This window comes from Protopterus annectens, chromosome 5.part1 (assembly GCF_019279795.1).
Source record: "Protopterus annectens isolate FY-2018-M chromosome 5.part1, PAN1.0, whole genome shotgun sequence".
NCBI classification, from domain to species: domain Eukaryota; kingdom Metazoa; phylum Chordata; order Ceratodontiformes; family Protopteridae; genus Protopterus; species Protopterus annectens.
The window spans coordinates 422,749,073-422,774,609 of NC_056736.1; the positions used below are offsets into that span (position 1 = coordinate 422,749,073).

A 25,537-nucleotide genomic window follows, 5' to 3' on the forward strand; every position below is an offset into this window, starting at 1 on the left:
ACCCTACCCACACCCTAACCCTAACTCACTTAACCCACCCCTAAACCTAAAGTCCATCACTATCACACACTTACCCTACCTGCACCCTAACCCTAACTCACTTAACCCACCCTTATACATAAAGTCCGTCACTATTGCACACTCACCCTACCCGCACCCTAACCCTAACTCACTTAACCCGCCCCTAAAAGTACAGTCCGTCACTATCACACACTTACCTTACCCACACCCTAATCCTAAGCCTGACACTACCGCACACTCACCTTTTCCGCACCCTAACCCTAAATCCCTAACTATCGCTCACTTACCTGTCCGCTCCCTAACCCTAAATCCCTCACTATCACACACTTACCGAGTCGCGCTCACATGTTGCCCATGTCGGTGTTTCGGCTGTCGGGATCTCACCTTGTCGATCATCTGCGTCGTCAGTCTTTTGGTGTCGGTGTTTTTAGTGTCGGCTTTCTAGCATGTCGGTGTAGTGAAGGGGACCTATATATATATATATATATATATATATATATATATATATATATATATACATATACATATATACACACACACACACACACACACATATATATATTTTATATATATATATATATATATATATATATATATATATATATGTATTTATATGCACAAACACAAACACACACACATATATATATATATATATATATATATATATATATATATATATATATAAAACCAAAAAAATTAAATCAGAAAATTTCCTTTTCAGATCAGTTAACCAAAAACACACTTAGACATAGTTTGACTGAATTGAGGTAGTGTTATGGAAAAGGTTTTCTAAGGTAAGTTGTAGGATAAGGGGCAGGGTTAGGATCAGGGTTAGCACTCATTAATAAGTTATGCTGGGGGGGTGAGGGTGCTAGAAAACCAAACATTCCTTACATTGCAAAGGTAGAGTGGCCTGCAATTACTTTGCAATAGTGTAAGAGAGGCCCCCAGGTTAGAGGCTCTGCATCTGTTCCTTAAACACAGGTATAACAGTCTAAAGGAAAGTTTACACAGTTCTAATAGTATTTTAATATCTGAGTTTAAATGTAAACTAGATGACTTATTCAGTATGTTTCTGTTCAGCTAGTAACCTCCGAATATCTTGTCATGAACATGTTTCCTTGCCATTTAAATCCCTTTCTTATTTCTTGCTTGTGAGTACATGTTTAATCATAGAAAATCATAGGAAATACAAGGCAAATGAGCCTAGTGGCCATTTGCACCTTGCCACTACCTACCTTTAGTCCTTACCCCCTGTTTTCAAGGAGGGATTGACCAGTCAAGCCAGGGGTGAATGTTTGAATAGCCATCCTGTTATCTAGCTCCTGTTTGATGGAAGATAATGTATTGTGGAAGCATGTCAGTCAGTCAGCAGCCAGTCTACTGAGTGTTAGTATATCAAAAAAATTGGGCAGAAACAACATTTGGTAAACTTTGGAGGTAATTGTTTTCGTTGGGAGAGCTCCCCCAACCTCATTGTTATGTATACCTGCTCGGTGTTCACAGCACACTGAAGAAACGGGAAAACATTTGTCACCAGAAGTTGCTTCTGCATTTTACCTTGACCTGTCAGCAGCTGAAGAAACATATTTTAATACAGCTACTAGCTCTATGTGTTGCACTTCTTAATTTGCAGTATAAGTCTGTTCCAGAGCAGGGGAAGGTGCTGTGTTACTAATCTATGTCTCTACCATGTTTTATTTGCTGATGTAGATTTAGATTTCTGGTCCTAATATAGGTAGGACTGTTTGATTTATAGTGGTATAAGAGGGCCTGGACTACTATAGCCCTAATGGCATGAAAAACAAGGCACAGATCACTCCTAAGGAGTCTGTAGGGTCTGAATACAGGAACAATGCTTTCAGTCTCTTCTGGTAGCTCATTTTTTTTAAGCTAGAGATAATTCCCAAAGGGGGATGTTGTATTCTATAACTGGTCTAATCAATGTGGAATAAAAAGGGGTAAGGACTTTTTAAGATCAGGATTATATTCCTTTTGTAATCAACTGGAACAAGTATAAGAATTTCCTGACCACTGTTGCAATATGATCAAAGGTGTGGGAATTATCTACCCATGTTAAAAGATGTCTCACTGCTTTCTTATTTGCTTTTCTAGCATTTAATTTGAGCCTGTTATTTATACACCAGTTATTAATAAGTGTAAACTCTTGTTGGAGTGCCATTTTGTAAGCTCTTGTTGGAGTGCCATTTTATCAGAGGGGAACTTGAGAATGACAAGCAATTTACAGTCAACCGCAAACTTGTTTAAGCAGAGATCCTCATTTCTGACCTGGGTTTTGAGGTAAAAATGCTGAATAAATGAAGTACTAGTATTGATTCCTGAGAAGCATCAGTGATCACCCTAATCTCAGAGCAAATATCTGCCACTCACACTGTGTCAGTTCTATCCATTAGTCGATTTGTCATCCCTCTCACTACAAAGGTGTCAATTTGGGGCTCATTTAGCTTGTTTATTATGCTACCAGTGTATCAAATGCCTTGGCAAGGTCAAGATATAGTGTGTGGACACCATGACCAATGTCAAAGGCTTCTGTTACTCTTTCAAAAAAGGTTACCATTGCCAGTAGGAACAGCAATGGGCTTGGAGTTGAACCCTGATGCACACATACTTCCACTGAGAACCCTTCTGTGAGACTGAACACTGTTCATGCTTGAGTCGTTGGATCTTTGTACATGGCCTGCATAATTCTACCGGTGTTTCTGGAACTTCAAACTACCACATGACTACCCAAATCAGCTTTCTTGGGACCTTGTCATATGCTTTCTCCAAGTCTGGTAATGCCCAGATGGACTCTTTCCTTAGTTCTAGCTTCTTCTCGAGTATCTGTCTCACTGCAAACATTGGGCCAGTGGTGCTGCATTCTGCTCTGAATCTGAACTGTTTATCTCCCATATTACTTCCTACTACTCTGCATATTTATTTATCAATCACCCTGCCCAGAACCTTCATGCAGTGTAACAGGTGTGAATGTTCCCTTTGTTCTTGAACACTGGCATTAGTATGCTTATTCTCCAGTAATGTGGGATACACCTTTCTCTCCACACTGCTGTGAGTACCCTCAGGAGCCATTTCCCCCCTATCTCACCCAACATCTTTATCAAATCTGCTGTGTCCTCATCTGAGTCTGCTGCCTTCACTGACTTCAGTTTCCTTAGTGCTGTTCTTACTTCTTCTGTGGTGGGCTGCTCCTTTTCTCTCATGGTGGGCTGTGTCTGGAGCAGTACAGCATCTGTTGGGTTTTCTTTGTTCAGAAGCTGCTGGAAGTACCCCTTCTATCTGCCTTTGATGTCCTGTGGACTGGTGAGCAGTTTGTTGCTGGTATCCCTTATGAAGGCTGTCTATCTTCTTTATCTTTCTGCCTTTGCCTTGCAACCTGATATAGTTTCTTTGTGCCATCTACTGAATCACTTTCCAGAAGCTGTTAGAATGCCTCCAATGCCTTGTTCTTTGCTATTATGACTCCTTTCTTAGGTTCTTTGTTAGCCAACCAGCATTCCTTCCTAGCCTGATCTGTCTTTTCTGTCTCCCACTTTTTCATGCATTCATTCTTTCTTTTGATGACATCCTGGATTTCCACATTCCTTCACCAGCTTTCCTTGTGTACCTTATTTAATTATCTGGTTTAGCCACATATTTGTTCCGTAGTCCTCACACATGCTGTTTTGAGGTGCTGCCATTCATCTTCAACTCTACCTATTTCCTCTTCGTCTCAGGGTGCTAAAGCCCTGAATAATTCCTTTAACTGTTTTGCTTTCTCTCCAGTCAACTTCCAGGTCTTCAGCCTGGTCTCTGTTGACCTTCTCTGACCACTGCTTGCAGCTGATTGTGGCAACCTTTGGTTTATGCTGTTGGCTGACTGTTTCACTGGGAATGACTGCAACAACTGATTCTACCCTAGTGCACTTTTTACTAGGAGGAAATCTGAGTTGTATATTGGCCACTCTTGTGTATGATCTTGTGACTGTCTCTCTCTCTCTCTTTCTGAAACATTTGTTGGCTACTATCAAGCCATTTTCCAAACAGAAGTTGAAAATGGCCTCTCCTTTGTTCCTGTTGTCCCACCCATGTGGACACAGGCAGCCCTCTTATCTTGTTCTGTGGGTTCAAATATGTGCATTCAAGTCACCCATTGTCAAAACCAATTCATGTTGGCCTGCTTTGTGTACTAGGTCCTGCAGCTGCTATCTAAATGCAGTCTTTTCCTCACTGTTACAACCCTGCAGTTGGGCATTGGCTGAGATTATAAATGCTGTCCTTTCATTAGTCTGGTTTCCACGTGTCTATTACTAATTCTGATGACTTCCCTCACTGTCTTCTAAAGTCTCTTTCTCACCACAATTCCCACACCATTTCTAGCTTGTCCTCCTTCTGAGTAATAGACTCTGGATCCCAAGCCAATTGACTTTATTGCACTGCCTTCCATCTTGTTTGCTGAATACATTGCATGTCCTGGCCAAGGCCTTTGACACAATCCCCTACTCGGGCTTCATCAAAAAGCTAACACAACTTGGCCTAAATCCCTATTTCATCAGGTGGGTGGCCAACTGTCTCACTGAAAGGACCCTCAAAGTCAAAATAGGTGCCTCCACCTCCAACAGCAGCTCTGTCACTAGTGGAGTTCTCCAGGGTTCTGGCCTGGGACCCCTACTGTTTGGCATCTACTTCTCAGAGGACCAAATTTGCAGATGATTGTAAATTGGGTGCTGTCATTGACACCCTAAATGATGTTAACATACTGTAAGAGGGTCTCACAGCAACTAATGACTGGAGCCAAAGTCATGGCCTCAAGCTAAACACAAAAAAATGTGTCATCATACCATTCAGCAAAAACACAGCCCCTACTGATTACCACATCAACTGCAACCCCCCTAAGCACACAACCTGTGGTGACAGACCTGGGCACTCAGGTTGATAACAATCTCACATTCAACTATTATGTAGCGGCAGTGGTCAGAAAAGCCTTTCACCTGGTTCACCTCATAAATAAAGGGATTGCATCCAGAAAAAAAGGAGGTTATTACCTGTCTATACTCCTCCCTCATTAGACCAATAATTGAGTATAACACCCCATTTGATATGTACTTCTCCAAACATCTGCACCAACAGGAAAGGCGACTGAAATACCTCACAAAGAGAATTCATGACCTCCAACACCTGTCCTGTGTGCGGACAGGCTCAAATTACTATCACTCTATTCGGTATCATACATATTGCTCAGGGTGATCTGTGTCTTGCCTACAAGACAGTCTCAGACCCTGCCCTTCTAGAGATGCTCCATATCCATAAGTTTAACTCCTCATGCAATATCCACTTGAAAGGCCTGCATCTAATATGCAACATCAACAAAACCTGCTGGAGAGACAGGTTTGTCTCCCAGATGCTGCCCCATCTCTGGAATAGACTTCCCATACATGTCAAACAGAGTACCTCACTGACCCTCTTCATGTGCAATCTTGATGAGTAGATGGGAAACCACAAATTTGTCCCAGGGGTTCCACCTGTGTCCGTCATCGACAGGGGCGATAGGTGCTAACTGAGGTTTCTTTTTGGAGATAAACTCTTGGCTTTGCTTGTAAGGGCCCCAGGGCCATTAGTCTAGTAACCTGCTTTGATCCTATGATCCTATGTAAGCCTCCTCCTTACTATCATGTCATCCACTTCCAAGCTCTGTCCTGTCAGTTAAGCTACAATGAATGTAGCAAATCTTAGTTCATGTTAGGCAGGTTGATTGGTTTTGCATCCAGCTTTCTCATAACAGAGTTATCCCAGGTAAACAGAAAGAAAAAATCAGCAAGGCTACCACAGCTATAGGCATAAATTAAGTACTTTAATAAAACAAGGATAAGCGCTTTCGCATATTCTGCTTCCTCTGATCCATACAAAAAAAATGAATCATCAGCCTTATAAAACACATCTTTAATCACATTTCAACTAATAACTAATGAGATCAGTGTTTCAATTTGTGCCCCTTGAGGGTGGGTTTCAAACACTGCTGTTAATGCCTGGATATCTGCTTGTAGCTCTACTATCCAATTTAACTCAGCCTGTTCAGCTTTGTTATTCATATCCTCACCCCTAAAATTCTCACTCAAATGTTTTAACCGAATGAAAATGTATGTCCTGAATTCTCATTAATGTGTTTTGCCAAGGCATTGTTCATTTTCATATTCCTGATCTCATACATGTCTTATATATACATTAATGGCAGTGTTTGTTTGAAACCTGCCCTCAGGGGGTGCAAATTGAAACACTGATCTCATCGGTTATTGGTTAAAATGTGACTAAAGATGTTTTTTATAAAGCTGATGATTGATTTTTTTTTATGTATTTTGAAGAAGCAGAATATGCGAAAGCACTTATCCTTGTTTTATTAAAGTACTTATTTTATGCCTATAGCTGTGGTAGCCTTGCTGTTTTTTTTTCTTTCTGTTTGCTTTTTAGCTATTTTTCCAGCATAGGCTTTAGTTTGCTGATGGACCTGCTATTTGGTTGTGATAGTAAGTCATTGTTTGGTCAGCAGCATTACATGGCTGAAGGCACTTTTATAGAATTGGACTACAATTCTCGTCTTACCAATAAGTCTCAGAAATGGAAGAAATTGACTCACCAACCATCTGATCTGCTACAGGAAGTTACTGCAGAGAAAGAGAAGAATGAAGTCCCTGAAAATGCATTGGATTACAATACTTTTCTTATGAAAATTACAGACTTGGATCAAGACCTTTATAAACTGAAGAGATTACATTGGTAATGCCTCCATCTGGAGGCTTGCATACATTTCAAGGTCATACCTAGAGGTATGCGGATTTTGTGTATGCCCACATATGGTGATACACATCCACAGCTTTTGACTTAATGGCAGCAACTCAACCTTGGTTTGATCTTTAAGTACATGAACTTAATGCTTGAGTACTTCAAGCCTCTCGAAGATGATCTTGTATTTAAGGTTGAGAAGTACTTGGATGATTTGCTGCTGAGATGTAAAGGTGAGAAATACACACAAAGTCTTGATACTGTGTTTAACAATGTTATGGCATATGAACTGAAACTTCAGCAAATTAAGCAAAAGAAATTTCAACGAGATCTTTATGACTTTCAACATGGGCATATTTTCGTGTGGCTGAGACAAGAGATACGTAACAAGGGAGTGAGTGACACTACTGATATTGTTTCGCGCTTACAGAACAATGATAGAATTTTGCAAGGTGATATACAAGAGAAAAATAGGCAGGGTAGTGTCACAAATCATGAAGGGATTGTTGCATGCCCTGAAGTATTAACTCCACCGCCTAATCAAGAAGGTTTTAGTTATGAGCATGCAGGAGCAAAACCTAAGAACCCTTTGTGTTGTATGGGTTCTTTTCCCCTCCCATTCAAGACGAAAGTGAGGTCTACAGCATGGTCTACCAGCAGAGGGCATTTGAAGAGGAAGTACTCTCCAGAACACTTCATGGTGAGCAGGAAAATACACAGAGAATTAACTGCATGTTGAACACTATGGGGAACAATGTTAGGATACATGGATTAAGTAATACGAGAGGTGATACTATACAGGTAAATGATTTGGTTATTAACCTCTCAGGATATGAACTGGATAGACATGAATATGAAGTCCTGAGTAAGGGTTTATCCTATATACTGGCCACTTCGGCTAATATTAGTGAGGTCTTACTAGACTTGCAATTTTTTGCCTGCAATATTGCCTTGAAGTTAATGTTTGGTGACTGTAAGCTTAAAAAGGGTGTTTCCCTTAAAAAAACAAGTACTTTCAATCCTCAATTGCCACAGCATATTGAGACCTTTGTCTGTGTGTGTACGAATGACATTAATAAGACATTGCATGGCCCACATAAGAGGGATTTCCACAACCTGAATTTACAAGAACTAAAGCTTTGTCTTCTTTAAGAAATAATAGGTTAATATGTGTCAGGCCTGCAGACAAAGGTGGAACTGTTGTGGTTATGAATTAGAAAGACTATTTTAATTCTGTGTAATGCCCATTAGATGGCATGGATACTTATGCCAAGATTGACAGATTGGATGTTAATAGAATAGTTAAATATGTGCATGAGACGTTATATGACCTGATGATGACCAGTGTTATTGATGAACAACTGTATCGCTTTTTGAATATTGAACATCCTACTGTACCAGTTATTAAAGGCTTATCTAAAATTCATAAGGGTGCCATGAATCCTCCCATCCGGCCTATTGTAGCAAGAGCAGGGTGGATCATGGAACCTTTATCTATGTTTGTGGAAGATAGACTAAAAGGGGTTCTAAGATTCCTACTGTCCTGAGAGATAGTAAACAACTTCTTGGTGACCTATTTGATTTCATGGAGAATGTTCATGGGACCAATTCTTGGCTCTTAGTGACATTAGATGTTAAGAATTTATTTACCACCATACCCAATGATTTTGGCATAAGAGCCATCAGAGAGATACTATGCATGCGTAATCCATATAATCAGGATAACATTTTTCTTATTTGTATACTTTTGGAGTTGATTTTAGAAAACAATGTTTTCACTTTTCAGAATGACATCTATCTATAGAAATGGAGTGTCGCTATGGGCACCCCATGTGCTAATTCCGATGCTAACTTGTTTATGCATTTCTGGGAGGTTAATTCTTTTTTTAATAACAATGGGTATTATGCACATGTAAAATTTTATAGAAGTTTTGTAGATGATGTCTTTCTTTTGTGGGAAGGAGACAAAGAGCTTTTACAGCAATTTATATGTTATTTAGAAACTACTACATATTTTTTAAGATTTATCATGCCTGTATCTAATACTGAGATTGGTTTCCTGGATGTCTGTCTGAAGAAGGAGCCATTAGGTATTTTGAACACTGAACTACATAGGAAGTCATGGAGGAATAACTTGCTCTCTCAAGGGAGTCTGCACCCTTGTCACAGTTTTCCTACCGTTGTTAAGAATCAGTTTATGAGTACTTCCAGACAGTGCACAGGGGAGGATGATTATGTAGAGAAGATGAAGTCACTAACCACTCAATTTTTAGATAGAGGCTATAGTAAGAGGTAGTTTACAATATTAGAGATGAGGTGGAACTTAATAGGGTGAATATAGCAAAACTATACTACTCTGCTAGAAAAAGGGATGCTGCTATTTATAAGCAGACAGAATTAAGGGTCAACCTAGCCTGAGATTTGTTACCCAGTATACCAACAATGTGACACATATAAATGACATTGTACGTAAGAACTGGTTAATTTTAACAATTGACCCTAAAACTGCTGCAGGCAATGTGCCCAGATTTAGTTACAAGCGATGTCATAATTTGAAGGATTTACTTTGTAAGGGGCATGGCACACAGGATAATGTAAGTGTGAGAGTGGGTACCTATCCATGTTGCAGACGTAAAGCCTGTGTCATGATTTCCAAGCAACAGACTTTTGAACATCCAAGTTTTAACTGTGTTTTTAAACTCAGAATTTAATAAGTAAAATACACTGCGCTATCTTCTCTGTCAACAAAATAAGAGGAAACGCAGTGTAAACAGCTAAAACAGCCAAGATGTTTATTAAAACAACTCACAATAACACTTGATCACGTAAATACAATCCTAGGTTAAGCGCTTTCACCTAACTCATGTAGGCTTCTTCAGAACAAGGAAACAGTTTGAATCAACAGTTTAATAACCTTTTTGGCACGAAATAATGTTGCTGTACATAATGCTTAAAGCTATATCCATCATTTAAATGTAACTAGCTAGACAACCTAATGTTAATTTATTAACTTTGCATCTAAGTACTTCCAAAATTATATTTAAATACTTGTAAATTTCATTACTACCTGTCCTGTATTGTTTCATGCAATTCTATTTATATGATTGTTAAATGTTCATTGCTAACAATTGATAAACTCTTATTGTGACATTTAATATAAAAAAGTTCTTTAGTTGTGCATTATTTATATTGAGTGTGGTTTAAAAATGAAATAAAATAAATATGCTTAATAAAAATAGTATAAATAGTATAAATACAAATGTACTACAAATTGTATATAAATTATAAATATGACTGTATATATAAAATTTATATACATATAAATATATAAAATGTTTGAAACAAAGTTTATTCATACTAAGTAAATTAAAATATATTATATGTTTGGGATGTGTGAAATAAAATACACCATTAAATAATACAAAAATGCCTTACATATATATATTTTCTCCATATCCACTTATTCTAAACATTCTTGGAAAACCAATGGTCGTGTTACAAATTTAATAATAGAGTTTTTACTGTTTTACTATTTCACTAACAGTGGTTTCACTGCTATAGAATCATTCAAACCAGGTTCAGTAGCAGCATCTAAAAACAGCTGCCACCATATTTCTTTATCGCTTAACAAATCTTTCCTACTACCCCCTCTCCGGTTTGGTTTGATATGTTCTAAAATACCAAAGGTGAAACTGTGATTATCACCCTCCTTTTCCACATGCCTGTATAGGGCATTGTTCATATCCTTCCTTCTAATACAGTACATGTGGTCGTAAATTCTCCTTTTGAATGCCCTCTCAGTTTTTCCAATGTAATATGCTGTGCATTTTTGACATTTGGCCATATATATAATAAAAGATGTGTTGCAATTACCCTTAGCTAACCTAATTACTGTCCTGTTAATATTGTCCAAGGTGATCTCAGCTTGCCCCATAATAAATCTACATTGGTTGCAATTTCCACATTTCTTAGTTGATAATGGACAACCATTTTCACCCCTTTTGAAGTTAGTCTCTTTGCCCAATTCCAATAGTCTCTTCAAATTGTGTGCCATTTTATAAACTATGAGGGGTTTGTCACCTAATATTTTAGATATTTCAGGGTTCACACGAAATAGTACCCAATGTTTCTCCAATATTTCCTTGATTTTATTAACATAAGGTGTGTGTAAGGGAGTATACATGCTTTCTGATATTTAGTAACACTTGTTAATTCTTTTTCTTGTTCTACTGGGTCAATTACTCCTAATAAGGGTTAATATTTCTGTCCCCACTGTGAGATTACATAATGTCTGACATCGTTTAACATTTTGCTGTTATACTTCCTCTCTTTTAACAAGGTGGTAACGTGTTCAACCTCTTCTAACATTTCCTCCTTTCTGGACGACATCCTGGCCGCTCTGATAATCTGGCCCTTGAATTTATGCAGATTGCTATGCATTGAATGTGGTATATTTGGCGACCTGTCCTGTAGTTGTTTTTATGTAGGAAAAACTAGACAGAAATTAAAAGAGAGAATTGTGCATCACATGTATAAGATCAGGAATATGAAAATGAAAAATGCCTTAGCAAAACACATTAGTGAAAATTCAGGACATAAATTATTCAGAGTGTTACAACATTTGAGTGAGAATTTTAGGGGTGGGGATGTGATTAACAAAGTTGAACACGCTGAGTTAAATTGGATATTAAGTCTATAAGCAGACAGATATCTAGGCATTAACAGCAGTGTTTGTTTGAAACCTGCCCTCAAGGAGTGCAAATTGAAACACTGATCTCATTGGTTATTGGTTAAAATGTGACTAAAGAAGTGTTTTATAAAGGTGATGTTTATTTTTTTTATGTATGGATCTGAGGAAGCAGAATATGCAAAAACGCTTATCCTAGTTTTATTAAAGTATTTAATTTTTGCCTATAGCTGTGGTAGCCATGCTGTTTTATTTTTATTATTTTATTTTACATTTGTTGACCGGGCTAGTCTAGCTGGATATTTGTCCATTTTCAGTAGAGGCCCGGGGAGAAAAGCTCCACACATAACATAATAATGACAGACAGACATATTGTTAATAAAGACATACAATAAAAATATAAATATAAATCAATTTGTTAATAAAATCAACATACATTAAAGAACTCAAACAGTTTAAAATCATACATAATGTTCGGTCAGTTTCAAAGCATTTTACCTAGTACATAAAGGTTATGCAATAATGCATTTTCCATATAGATAACAGTTGAAGCTCAGAAGGGTAGAGAAGTAGAAGGAGAATGTAAGATGAATAATAGGGAAGAGGCAGGGGTCAGGAAGAGAGAGTGGAAAAGAAGGAAGACAGTCAGGAGGAGGTGGGAGAGATGGGAGAAGTAGGTCAGAGCATAGTGGGACAGCAAGGGAAAAGAAACAGGGTAGATGCTAATTATTAAGCAAAAGAAGGGTTAAAGGTAAAGAGAGGGTGGGGATAGGGAAGTTAGCCTGTAGTACTACAAGAACAAAGCCAGTGGTTTTGGAAGTACAGTTTGATATGTTGTTTGAAAAGAGGTAAGGATGAGATTAGAGTTAACTCCTTGGGCAGCAAATTCCATGCTCTTCCTACAGTATTGGTGAAAAGAGAGTCACCAGCTACGTTGTGGGCCTTTATGGGTTTGGTCATAAGTTTACAAGAGGAACGAAGAGAGGTGAGATTGTTATAAGGGAGTAAAAGTTGTGATAGTATAGGGGTGTTGGTAGGTTGGTACAGTAATTTGTGGGCAATAGTAAGTTGTGAGATAATAAGATAGTTTTGTAGTTCCAGCCAGCCTAAGTGTTTCAAATTGAGGCAGTGATGGGTTCTAAAAGGGTTACCAGTGGCGAAGCGGGCAGTGTTATTGTAGCAAGTTGCTAGTTTGTTTAGGTTAGTTTTCTTGAGGCTGGTGAAGATAGGAGAGGCGTAAAAGAGAGTAGATATGAGATGGGAGTGAGCAATAGTAGCTCTAGTAGATGGGGTGAGAAATGGTTTAATACGGTATAATGATCCTATTTTTCTGTTAACTGATTTGATGGTGTTGTTGATGTGTTGGTCAAAAGAGAGATTGTTATCAATGGTTATTCCTAGTAGTTTAGTGGTGGAGTCAGGAGAGATGACAGTGTTGTTGTTTGAGGAGATGGTGAAGTATAGTGGAGAGGTACGAGTGGTGGGGGTGAAGAGGAGAAGTTTGTTTTTTTTAGCATTGAGAAGTAGGTATCATCTAGTGAACCATGTTTCTACTGTGTTGAACATAGTTTGAGTTAATGAGATTAGATCTGAAGAGGAGGATGCTGAACAAATGATAGTGGAGTCATCTGCGTATTGAATGCAGGTAGCTTGAGGAATTACAGAGTGGAGATCATTAATATAGAGGGAGAAGAGGAGAGGACCAAGAATGGAGCCCTGAGGGACTCCAATAGCAATGGGCAGTAAGGAGGAGATGTGGTTTTCCCAACGAACGGCTTGTTGTCTGTTACTGAGGTATGACGTAAACCATTTGATGGCAAGGTTATCAAATGAGAGGGATTCAAGAATGCTAATTAAAGAAGAGTGGTTGACCATGTCAAAAGCTTTAGAAAGGTCAATGAATAAGGCAGAAAAGAATAGATTATTGTTGCGATTGCTGTTAATGGTATCTACAAAGGAAAGGAGGGCAGTGGTGGTGCTATGGTGAGGTCTAAAGCCATGTTGACAGTTAGCTATAATATTGTGAAGAGAGAGGTACTGTACAAGTTGCTGATGAATGCATTTCTCCATCATTTTTGCTAAAGGAGAAAGAAGAGCAATAGGTCTGAAGTTAGAATAGTCAATAGAGTTACCGCCTTTGTGTAGTGGGATTATATGAGAGATTTTCCAGATATGAGGGATGGTTCCCTCTTGGATGGTCCTATTTATGAGTATAGAAATTGGGTAAGCAATTTCTTTGGCTGCCTTTTGAAGAAAAAGGGAAGGGAGCTTGTCGGCAGAGGGGGTACAAGGTTTCAGTTTGAGAATAAGTTTATAGATGAAAGAGGTAGAGATGGGTTGTGGAGAGAAGTTGTAGGAAGAGTTTACTTCATTATTAGGAGGATAGAAGTTATTAGTGTTTAATTGTCTAGCGAGAGATTGAATAGTTTCAGTAAAGAATGAGTTAAAAGCATTTGCAGTTTGGAGAGGGGTGTCTGGGTCAGCATTTAGTGGAGAGGGAGTTTTGGCTGTTCCTGGTGAAAGGAGTCTATTGATTGAGGACCAAAATTGTTTGGGTTTATTTAAGTTGGTTTCTTGTAGGTCGCAGTAGAACTTTCTTTTGTCGGTGAGTATAGCTTTTTTGGTAAGATTTCTAAGTTGGCGAAAGTGAAGAAAATCAGAGCTGATTCTATGGGATCTCCATTTGTTCCAGACCTTATTTTTAGAGAGGATTAGTTTTTTAGTTTCATTTGAGAGCCAAGGGGCTGTATTAGATTTTATTCTAATAGTACGCTCAGGAGCATGTTTGTCCAAAATAGAAAGGAAAGTAGAATTAAAGAATAATACTGCTTCATTAAGTGGAAGAGTCTTTAAGGGGTTCCAGTTACAAGCCCTGAGTTCGTTTTGAAATAGGTCGATTTTAAAGTGGATTTTATTTTCTTTCTGTTTACTTTTTTGCTATCCCAGGTAACGCAAGATGGGCAGCTGGACACTGGCCAGTAGCATATTGATCCAGGGTGATTAGTCTGTGTCATGCACATGTACCGCTACCACCAATAGTGTTGGTCCTGAGTAGACTGAGTCCTCAACTCACTTATCACCAGCAAATGCCCATGCCCACAAATCACCTAGAGCCATATTGTTACACTGTGAATGACTAGCCCTGTCATGGCGTGCAGTCTGTGATCCATGTCGTCCTATCTAGAGGATAATGTGCACCATAGTAGATGCCCAAAGGGGTTGGTCTACACAACTCTTCCCCTTATAGGGTACCATCTACAGTGTGTCTTACCTCACTCCATTCTTGAGTGAACTTGAGATGTAAACACTCAGCATGTTTTTCAGAGGTGGGAGAAACCCCACAGAGGCACAGTGAGAACATGAAAACTCCATCAAGCATTAGCCAGAGGTCAGGACTGAACCTTGTACTTCAAAATTGAATACTATTTTGAGGAAATGAAATAAAAATGTTCTGCTGAATTCTAAACTACACACACACAAGGTGGTCTAATACAGAATTTGAATACCCATATTAATGAAGTTTTAATTTTCAAAAACTCTAAGTATGCTTATATATAGAAATATATCATCTTGTTTTTTGTGTAACTAGGCTGTTGAATTTTGAAGAGAATGACCTTCTCTTTTTCACCATGAATTGTACTATTAATCTGATATATGTCAACATGGACAGTGTTATCTTCACAATAAAAAATGGGGTACAGTATCAGTGTATGCATTTTGTATATTAGTTTGCATTTCTTAAGTGATTTGGCTTCTGTTATCTGTTATATTATTTGGCATGTCACAAGTGATTTGGCTTCTCTTACCTGTTTCTGTCCAACACTGGTTCTAGATGATGGGCTGTATTGATGTGACACCTTGACCCTATCTGCAGAACTGGGAAAAATGGGGTTATAGATAGAAGGATGGATTGCATTTTTAACTTGACATTTATTCATCTTTTTTCAGGTGAAAGAGGCTATTGCTGAATATACCTATCATGAACTTTCTGATCTCAAGTTCTGGACCACATACTGTCTCCAGGTTAGGATTTTAATCAGAGACTCCAATAAAATGGGACAGCCCAGTGACATTATATGTAAGATGACAACAGATGATGGTAATTATTTATTTATTTATTTATTTTACTTAGAGAATGATAACTGAATAATAAAAATTATATTTATTCATTTATTCATGTGTTGAAGTGAACTGGATCTGGTTTCTGCATAATGGAGTATGTAGAGCCTAAATTCTAAAGTGTGGGGGTGTGAAAATAGTTGCCTATTGTAGAAAAGCAAAGATGTGTCTGAGAGTGACATCGTGCACAAAATGGGGGTGGGATGGGAACTTGCTGAGTGATTTAGGCCCGGAGTTAATTACAAGTTTCAGCACTAATGCCCTATTTTAAGAAAATTTCACACACTGAAAATAATACACAAAGACATAGAATAGAAAACAGTGGTTACAGTGTGAACAGCCATTTGAATAGAAGTTACTGCAAAAAGATCTGATGTTGCCCTTCCTAATTTCCACAACCCCCCAACCAAATCTATGAAATCTCTGTTAAAATGACGAGTTTTTATCAGAGGAATATGGAATGAATTGGTTTGCTGGAAAAAATGTGGGAATACATACATACTGTATGTACATACTCATGCACATGCACGTACACATACAAACAGCTGTTGGCAAAAGGTGACAGTTTATGCCTCAGATCTTCTCACATTGTACAGCTGACATGGTTTTGCTGCCATTCCCCTTACCACCTTATCCTAATTCCTGCATTTCACAGGCTTTCTTGAATGATTTTGTAGTCTTAATGTTCATAACCCATTCAGGCAAATTGTTGCACCATCTGTCTCAGAAAAAATAATTTCTAATTTTCAAACTGAAGTTACTTCCATCACTCTATATCGTATCCATTTCCACTCTAGTTCCTCAGACTATCTGCAAAATCATACATAGCCAGACCAGCCACTCTTTGTTTTTGTTCCTGCAAAATCTTTCATATTTAGAGTATCTGCCTTCTGGCCTTCTCCCTGCACCATCTTAGATAGCCAGACCATTCACCCTCTGTCCTTCTCCCTGCAAATTCCTTCATAGCAAGACCATCTGCCCTCTGTCCTTCTCCCTGCAAAATCTTACATAGCTAGACCAAATGCCCTCTGCCCTTTTGTGGTCCCTTTCTACAGACTCATAATCCTGGCCTTTATTCATAAGGCAAACTATCCTCTACAATTAAATTTCATATCACATTCATTTATACTCCTTCGCACATTTTCTCATATCATCTGCAGACCTTTACATACTACCCTAGATGAGCATCGTCATTGTCCTCTAATGTGGGACTGTGATCTCTGGGTAACTAAATCTGTTCCTCACTGGCTAAAGCTCAGCATCCTCTTGACTTTAACACTGCAGCCATTTCACTCTGCATATAGGTCTCATCCTGTTAAGAGGCCAGTGTGGAACACAGACAAACAGTCAAAATATGGAACACCCTATTTTTGCACTGCGTGAAAATGTTCCATTTCCATGACTGAAGTGGTCCTTTAACCAAAAGCAATAAGTTGCAAACTACGCATCATCCAGGAGTGAATACTGTATATTCTTCCAGTTGTCCTATAAAAAATACATAGCTGGTAATTAGGTCCAAAAGGAAACATTTATTTTATGATCTACAATAACTACCATAAACAACCAATGTTTAACAGCACTACTACTACACAGTATAAAACTAAAATCAACATTAATACCACTACCTAGAACAAAATATATGTGGCTCTAACAAATTCATTTTCTAAACACCATTATCTTGCTACCTATATTACATTCCATACAAACAGTAATACATAGAATGTCAAAAACAGTCTACCTCCCTAATTCTCTATCACAACTATATCATGTCATATAATTTATTTTTGTTGAATTTCTATATATTATTCCTACGAAATACCTAAAGACCAAACATTAAACATTTCAGGAAATCACCTTACAGTAATAACTTAATTTTCTGTCCATGAAAGAAACTGCAGTGTTACCCACTTTCAGCAATGTAAGCCACATCCACAGCCTATTGTGTACTGGTAATAAAAGTGTTGTATGTGCCAAGACTTGAGGAGTCAAAACACATCCCCGTGATCCTAACAAAGCAAACAGACCCAGTGCAACTATGTTTTGGGGGAATTTGTCAAACCATGGTAGACTAACGCCATCTGGCAGGGACCTACAATATTCGTAGTGAAACATTTTTTAGAGGGCAGCCAGTATACATAGACACAGGGCACTCACTGTGCCTTAATTACTTTAAAATCTCAATACCCACAAAATGGGACAAGTAATTAATAAAGCCATCATGATAACCAGTAAATAAAAGACTACAAATATAGGATTAAAGCCATATGTAAACTTACTTTTAAAAATGGAAGGAAAGAAAGAATGTGTTGAGCATCATGTCCTACTTCAGTTTTTAAAAAGACACAGCTAAAATAGCTGAATAGTTTACTACCATGTGAGACCATTAACAATATAATTAAAGATTTCTACACTTAAAAAGACAGGAACCAAACAGAATGAATTAGGTGGAAACTGTAAACACATAAAAGCAAAATCAAACACCTATCTCTGAATAAAGCATTTCTTTCCAGTGAGTACCCTTAAAAGAACAGAACAAAGCAACTCCAGTCTGTGACATGAAGCACATTTGTTTGTGTCTTTCGGCTTTTCCCGGTTAGGGGTCACCACAGCGGAACTTCGGTCTGCTAATGATTGGCAGTTGATTTTTATGCACTGGCTTGCCAGGCCTGATGCACAACCTTCAATGAAGGTAGCCCATTCACGCATGTCTCCATGCAGAAGACACTCTAGCTAAGAATCTAACCGGACAGCGTCTTACTGTGAGGTGACAACGCTACCGCAGCACCACCACCGTGGGTTGTGACATGAAGCACATGAATTCCAATAATATATTTTGACAGGTCTGGTTCTTACCCAGAAAGGTTTCTGCTGAGAGTGGACAGCCCTCAGCCAACATTACTAGAACCATCTGAACATCAGTCCTAAAAACAGAACAAATCCCATACCCTTCCTGCTAGTGATGATGCTTTTACCTGTCCTGGTCACCCACAGACCTGTTTGAATCACATTTTCATCCCTCCCTCTTGCCTTGTTTGCAAATTTCCCACATCATCAGTGTTGGAACAATCAGAGTACAAACTAAGCCTTTTGAAAAAAAAAAAAAAGTAAAGAACTGAACAGTCTGTAATACCACTTTTTCAATGCATCTCAGTGGTGCAAAAACTGTAGTGGCATCACAATTATCTACTTTTTCCCTGGAAGTCTTCACCTATTGGTCACTTTCTACCTTTGGTGATTGGATCTCTTTGTTTTGGAAGTTGTTCTCTAATTGGCTCATTTACCACTATGACAGTTGGCTCTGTTTGTGGTATATTATCCAATCAATGAATACAAAATGGAGCCACTATTGATCAAAGTGGAATAGCAGAATAATTTTTCTCAGCAATCTTCTTACCAAATCCAACAATTATATCTACATTATTTACTACATCCTTCTCAGATGTCTGTGTCAAAAACATTAATAAAAATAGTAATGAACAAAGTCACATATTTCAAATTTGTTTCACACAAACACACAGTAGACAAAGTATTTCACATTAGCACACACACACACACACACACACACACACACACACACACACACACACACACACACACACACACACACACACACACACACTTGCAAACCCGCATGCACACACACTAGTTATTCAAGCCAGAATAAAGATGATAAGAGCATAAGGTACCTTCATTCACAGAGAGCACTCCCAAACTCACCATTAGTTATTGCCATTTTGTTGACTGTGTACACCCCTTATTGTTATGAAAAAAATAAATATTAGTATCTTTGGATGAACTAAATGAAATTATGTAAATATATAAATATCACTAGCATCATACCATGAGATCCAGCCATGTTTAACACAATTTAAATAAAAGTGTATTTATGAGTTTATAAGAAATATTAACCACCTGATATGTGCTAAGTCACTATGCACAATCTCTGCTGAAGTAAAAGTCATCTGAATAATTCTACATTAAAAAGAACTATTATTAATGCATAGGTTGCTGCTGACAAATAGCTTTGCATTTCAGTGCTACATCTACAAATACAGTACCTGCTACCCTTGAGGATTAAATTTCCTCCACTGCATTGAAAAATTGTGTCCTGATGATGTTGCGATAACATTTCCTGACCTAGAGATCAGTTATGCAATAGGGAATGGTTGGCAAAAATGACACAAGGTTCATAGTTACTAGGCATGCAGTACTGGAGACCTTTGTGGAGCCTAGCCCAAATTCCCAATTGCTCCAAAACACTGGTTAAGTGCTTTGCTTAGTGTTACAGAGCAGGTAAATGAAGGTGGAAAGATTCGAACACTGCGTGCTTGCCTCAGGAAGCTGCTAATTCACAAGTTAGAGCTTTAGTCTTCTGTGATAAATGCCAGAGGAACATTTTTTAACTAAATGCAGAAATCCTTCACAATGCGATCTTGTAACAAATATTGTATCACAGGAATATATGCAACAATGACTATATAACGGCTGCTGAAGATCAAACAGTTCTTCTAATCATCACTCCAAATAATGCAGACTATTTGACCTGACAAATATGAACCTCTTCATAGTTACTGCAGGCTGGAAAGAAGGTACTGCAAAATACATAAAAAAACATACGTGTTTAGACTAATTGCACAATCCAAGGCTATTAATGAATTAATTCTGTTTAGTGTAATGAATGAAGCAAAACAATTAAAGACAATATAAATTCTGCAGCAGCTTTTGTTCAATAACCTGAAAGTCATACAAAAATCAGAAATATTACTGCATATAAGATAGTGTTTTGGAGAGGCTTACATGCTTGCAGGACACCTATATCTAATTTTTGACCTCTCTGCGTTTTCTGTGTCGTCAAGAATAGCTACCCCTTTGACATCACTCAATGCAGGTCTGGTCTACTTTAATGGCTAATAATGCTGCATTGTTGCTGCATACACCTCCAAAGCCAATGGAGCCAGACTGTAGACTAATGGGGTTTATACAAGCTAATTAATTAGGTCCATGCCAGCCATGCCAGTATTCCATTTCTTCTTTGTCTTTCTCCAATTACTATTGACACTGTTCAAACCTGTCAGTATCCATATTATTTTTTTTCTTTACTTTTGCAACGATTGCAGAGATTTGGGTTTAATTTAAAACTGTTATTTCAAATTTTACAAAAAATAGATAAATAAATAAATAAAATAAAATGCATTGCCATTTTCTAAGGAAAAAAATCACTCTGAGATTGAAAACAGACTTAGCATGAGAAACAATAAACTTCCCTTCCCTTGAAACTCACATTAGTGACAATGTATCTGACAACCCATTAACTATAAATGATGTGCTGGGATTCATACTCAAATAGCATATAGTAAAGTACATTGGTGCCTAAATGAAGGATGCAGGAATTCAAAAGACAAATGTGTAACTCTTTTGCTACCAGCCTAGAATACAAGTACTTCTTTTCAGGACGAGCCCAGGAGTATTGCCTGGTGAAGTAACTTGGCAGAGTCAACTAGAAGACAAATTAAGGCTAACTGAATCAAATTATGTATTACACAAACTGCACTTTAAAAGCTCATAACCTTACTTATCTGCACTAAGTGCTGGACAAACTGTTGTAGGCCAAACAGAGTGCCTTCAAAAACAAGCTGAATTAAAAATGTATTCTTGGTTAAAATGTTAACATTAAACTTAATAGACTTCATGCTGTCCTGTTTATTCACAACTAAATAATAAACATTACTCAGGATTTAATAAAATCCATGTAGGCACTGTGTAGAGCCTACACAGAATGTATCCATGTACATGGCCACGGTCCCCCCTTCAGCAGCATGCCATGCATATTAATGATGTCTTGCTGCTGAGGAACATGGATATTGAATCAGTATATGGAGAGGTGTAGCGGCTAACTGTGGCTACAGATGATGTTGAGACTCCCTGCAATGTCCTCTTATTTATTTCTATTTTTTTTTGTTTTTTGTTTGCACAGTGTGGCAAGGAGCACAGGAATGCCAAGCTGTGCTCACATAAGATAGCAGACACTTGCCAGACATCTAAAAATAAAAACTGGACGTAATTAATTATTTATTTAAAAGTGTGTTTAAGCATGTTTGCAAGGCACGGTGCTCAGCACTGCTAACAGGTAGCTCTGTGATATATGTGAAGGTATAGTGGATTTTTTAATATCCACGTAGCTAAATGGGTAGAGTTATGACTTTATGTGTAGTAGGCCAAGGGTTCGCATACATGGAAGGGAAAACACTTATTCATTTGTGTTGTACATGTTATAAACACCATTTTAAAATATGGATCTGCTGCTCTCTGCCATGCTGTGCTCAACTGTGTTAAAACTTGCTAAGTACCGCATAAACATGTTAATGGCTGCCAGTGTTTGCTCAGTGCTCACCTTAGCTTAAACCATGATTGAGCATGTTTGCTCTCTGCTCAAGTCTGCTTGGCTGGTTTGCATGCTGCTAAGCATTGCAGCACTTTTTTGAATAGTGCTCAGTGACGTGTAAGGGTGGGAAAGCAGCCTATATTGAGTGCAATAGGTGAGAATCTGCATCATTCTTTGGAGTCTTATCTACTGTAGATATGGCTGGTGGTACAGGAGAAGGTGCTTGCTTTCAGGCCCAAAGATGGGGCATTCTGGAGTACAGGGTCATGGTTGGGCTCCTTGTTGAAAACTATGATGATACACTGCTGCAGAGTGGTTGCCAGGGCTTGGAGTGCAAGGCGGAGGCCTGGGACTGGTTGGCAGGAGAACTCACCAGTGTTACTGGTATCCCCCTCACAGGTGAGCAGTGTCATCACCACCATGATGACCTGAAAAGGCAAAAGAGGAGAATCTTGGACATGTGGGTCCAATAAGTCAGGGCAGGGAATGCCCCACAAGTATGTAAGTATATTCTCTGCTGTTTTAACAAAATGCTAGGTGAATGCCTGCAAAACCGGTATGCATAATGGTGTGCTTCTCTTTCAACAGCTGCAGCTGAGAGGGCTCGCAAGTTCAAGTCCCATGCCAGGTGCTTGGCCAGGTTGCACCACGAGTTTGGTGAGTACAGATATATTATGCTAACTGCAGTGCAATAAGCAAGAAAGAGTAAAGCATTAACTGCAGTTAAGTCTGTAGTGCAATAAATGTGGAATTAGAGCTGTAGTGCAATAAATGAGTAATAACAACTCAATAAAAACAAGAAACAATACCAATAACAGCAATGAAAATGGTGTACATTAGAATTGTCTTGTCATAGCCATTACAGTACAGCTATATGCATTGAGTCTGTAAGGTAAGGTTGCTGCGGTCAAGTATAACACTATAATAGCTGTAGAATGCAAATCTAATGGCTGCAAACTGTATTTCTTAACTCATAGTAATGTCCAAGGCTGTCTCTAGGCCAATATTGGTCACATAATTCTCTGTCATCCACAGACTTCAGCTAATAAAGATATATGGGTGAGGTAGCCCACTCCATGAGCTAATATTGTTTGTTGACTTCACAGATATTTCAAACCACTAACAATAAAATGTGTACACCTGCACTGTTGATATTGAAATAAAGCTTACATACTATCTGTGTTATGTTTGTATTTCATGCATGTGCATTCTACTGTCACTGTAGTCTAGTATAACACTATAGTAGTACCACCATGCCATAGTATGGTACCAGGTGAGCTCTAGGCAAATATCATTCAGTAAAGTTCAGCTCTGTAAATAGTGCATTTTGCCACACACAGTCCAGGGTTTGACTCTAATGCTATGTAGCAGTAAATATTACAGTAGCAGTCACATAATGCTCACAATTTCTCTCTCCACATGAACTACAAGTAAATGGTTGAGGTTGCCCATATTATGAGTAGATAATTGTGTTTATAGATGTCACAGACAGTTAAAATCAATAGCAAGAATGTATTCATCAGCAATGTTCAGTCAGAAATAAAGCTGTGTAATCTTGGCATGGCTGTATTCCTGAAATGTCAGTTCAAAGTTTCTGCAGTCAATTAATACAGAAGTCCCCAACCACTGGGCTGTGGGCCAGTACCAGGCCATCAGGTGTGGAGTGAAACGCAAAAGTGAATGTGTGTATGAGTGTGTTTATGTGTCTGTGTGAGTGCATGTGTGCATGAAAGTAGAAGAGTCCATGTGTGTGTGTGTGTGTGTGTTTGTGTGTGTGTATATGTTTCAGTCTGCATGTGTGAGTGAATATGTGCATGAAAGCAAAAGAGACTGTGTATGTGAGAGATTGTGAGAGTGATGTGTGAGTGAATGCATGTATGAATGAGGAAGTGGCTGTGTGTGTGAGATTGGGAAAAGAGACTCTGTGTATGTGCGTGTGGTGTCTGGTGGTGTGTGTGTGTGTGTGTGTGTGTGTGTGTGTGTGTGTGTGTGTGTGTGTGTGTGTGTGTATATATGTTTCAGTCTGCATGTGTGAGTGAATATGTGCATGAAAGCAAAAGAGACTGTGTATGTGAGAGATTGTGAGAGTGAGAGTGATGTGTGAGTGAATGCATGTATGAATGAGGAAGTGGCTGTGTGTGTGAGAGATTGGGAGAGAGTGGGAACGATGTGTGAATGATTGCAGGTATGAATGAGGATGTCACTGTGTGTGTGAGAGATCGGGAGAGAGTGCAAACGATGTATGAGTGAATGCAGGTATGAATAAGGAAGTGGCTGTGTGTGTGAGATTGGGAGAGTGAGAACGATGTGTGAGTGAATGGGTGCATGTATGCAAAAGAGACTCTGTGTATGTGCGTGTGTGTGTGTCTGTGTGCATGTGTGTCTGTGTGTGTGTGTGTGTGTGTGTGTGTGTGTGTGTGTGTGTGTGTGTGTGTGTGTGTGTGTGTGTGTGTGTGTGTTTGCATGTGTGTGACAGAGGGAGAGAGACAGAGAGGGAGAGAGAGTGTTCCCTAGCGGCAGCAGTGAGGTTTGCATATCTCTTGACCATACCACCCAACCTTCCGCACAATAAATCTGGACATGTACAGCTCAACCACTTAAATCAGGAAATCTGGACTAAGCCATAAATAATGGGGGGACAAAGGCCCAAAAATAGAGACACTTTAAGTACTGCTGTTACAAATGTAGAAAGTAGATAGAAATGCAAGTTTTGCATTAGCACGGATTTTCTGATGGGTATGGAGTATGAAACTCAACTGTCTGTCATTATTTTCTGACTTAAAACCTCAATGATCTGCCACTAATTTGGCAGAAAACAACAGTTTTTTGAGAAAAAGACCAAAACTATGAGACAAAAATGTAGACATTCTGTGAAAATCTGTACAGTTTAGAGGTATGCTGGACAGAGCCAAATAATATGGAAAGATTTTAAATATTGCTTTTATAAACTTAAAGTCAATAAGGTTGCCATTAGTTTTATGTACCCCTCAACCATAGTAGATCAATGTAATGCTGTTAAGCAGAATGTACACTCTTCTATTTTATGGAAATTATTGCCAATTGTAATTTTATTGTACATTGAGGCTTTTCTGCTTGGGTCTCGGCTGATAATGGACTTATAGTCCAGTTGGCCCTCCCCATTAAACAAATGTCAAATAAATAAATAAATAAATACATATTATGTACTTTATTATGTGCATGTGATGGCTGGTCCATGAAAAATTGTCTTCTGTGAAAACCGGTCTTTGGTGCAAAAAAGGTTGGAGACTGCTGAATTAATACATTCTGTGCATATGTCCCCTGCAGTCACAATTAATAGGCACTATTCCCATCATAGCTCTCAACCTTCCATCTCCAAAATGAGGAACACTTGCCCTCATAATGTGGAACAAATGGGCAAAATGTGGAACACATACTAATGGCTTACTAACAACTTCACCTAGGAAGGCCATAGGATGGTTAAAATATGCTGGTTTTACTTATAAAGAAAATCTTTTAATGAATTAATATGATTCATTTCTATTTACCATGAATTTCACTTAAAAAAATTTCTA

At 38.4% G+C, this 25,537-nt stretch overlaps 1 protein-coding gene across 1 annotated transcript in view; it reads left to right on the forward strand.

Annotated features, from left to right (window-relative positions):
• LOC122803462 (interleukin-10 receptor subunit beta-like) overlaps positions 1 to 25,537 on the forward strand; it is a 1,132,032-nt gene that overhangs the window by 997,608 nt on the left and 108,887 nt on the right. The window contains exon 5 of the mRNA XM_044073080.1: positions 15,431 to 15,581. Within this exon, the coding sequence (XP_043929015.1) occupies positions 15,431 to 15,581 (151 nt within the window). The remainder of the gene's footprint in view (positions 1 to 15,430; positions 15,582 to 25,537) is intronic.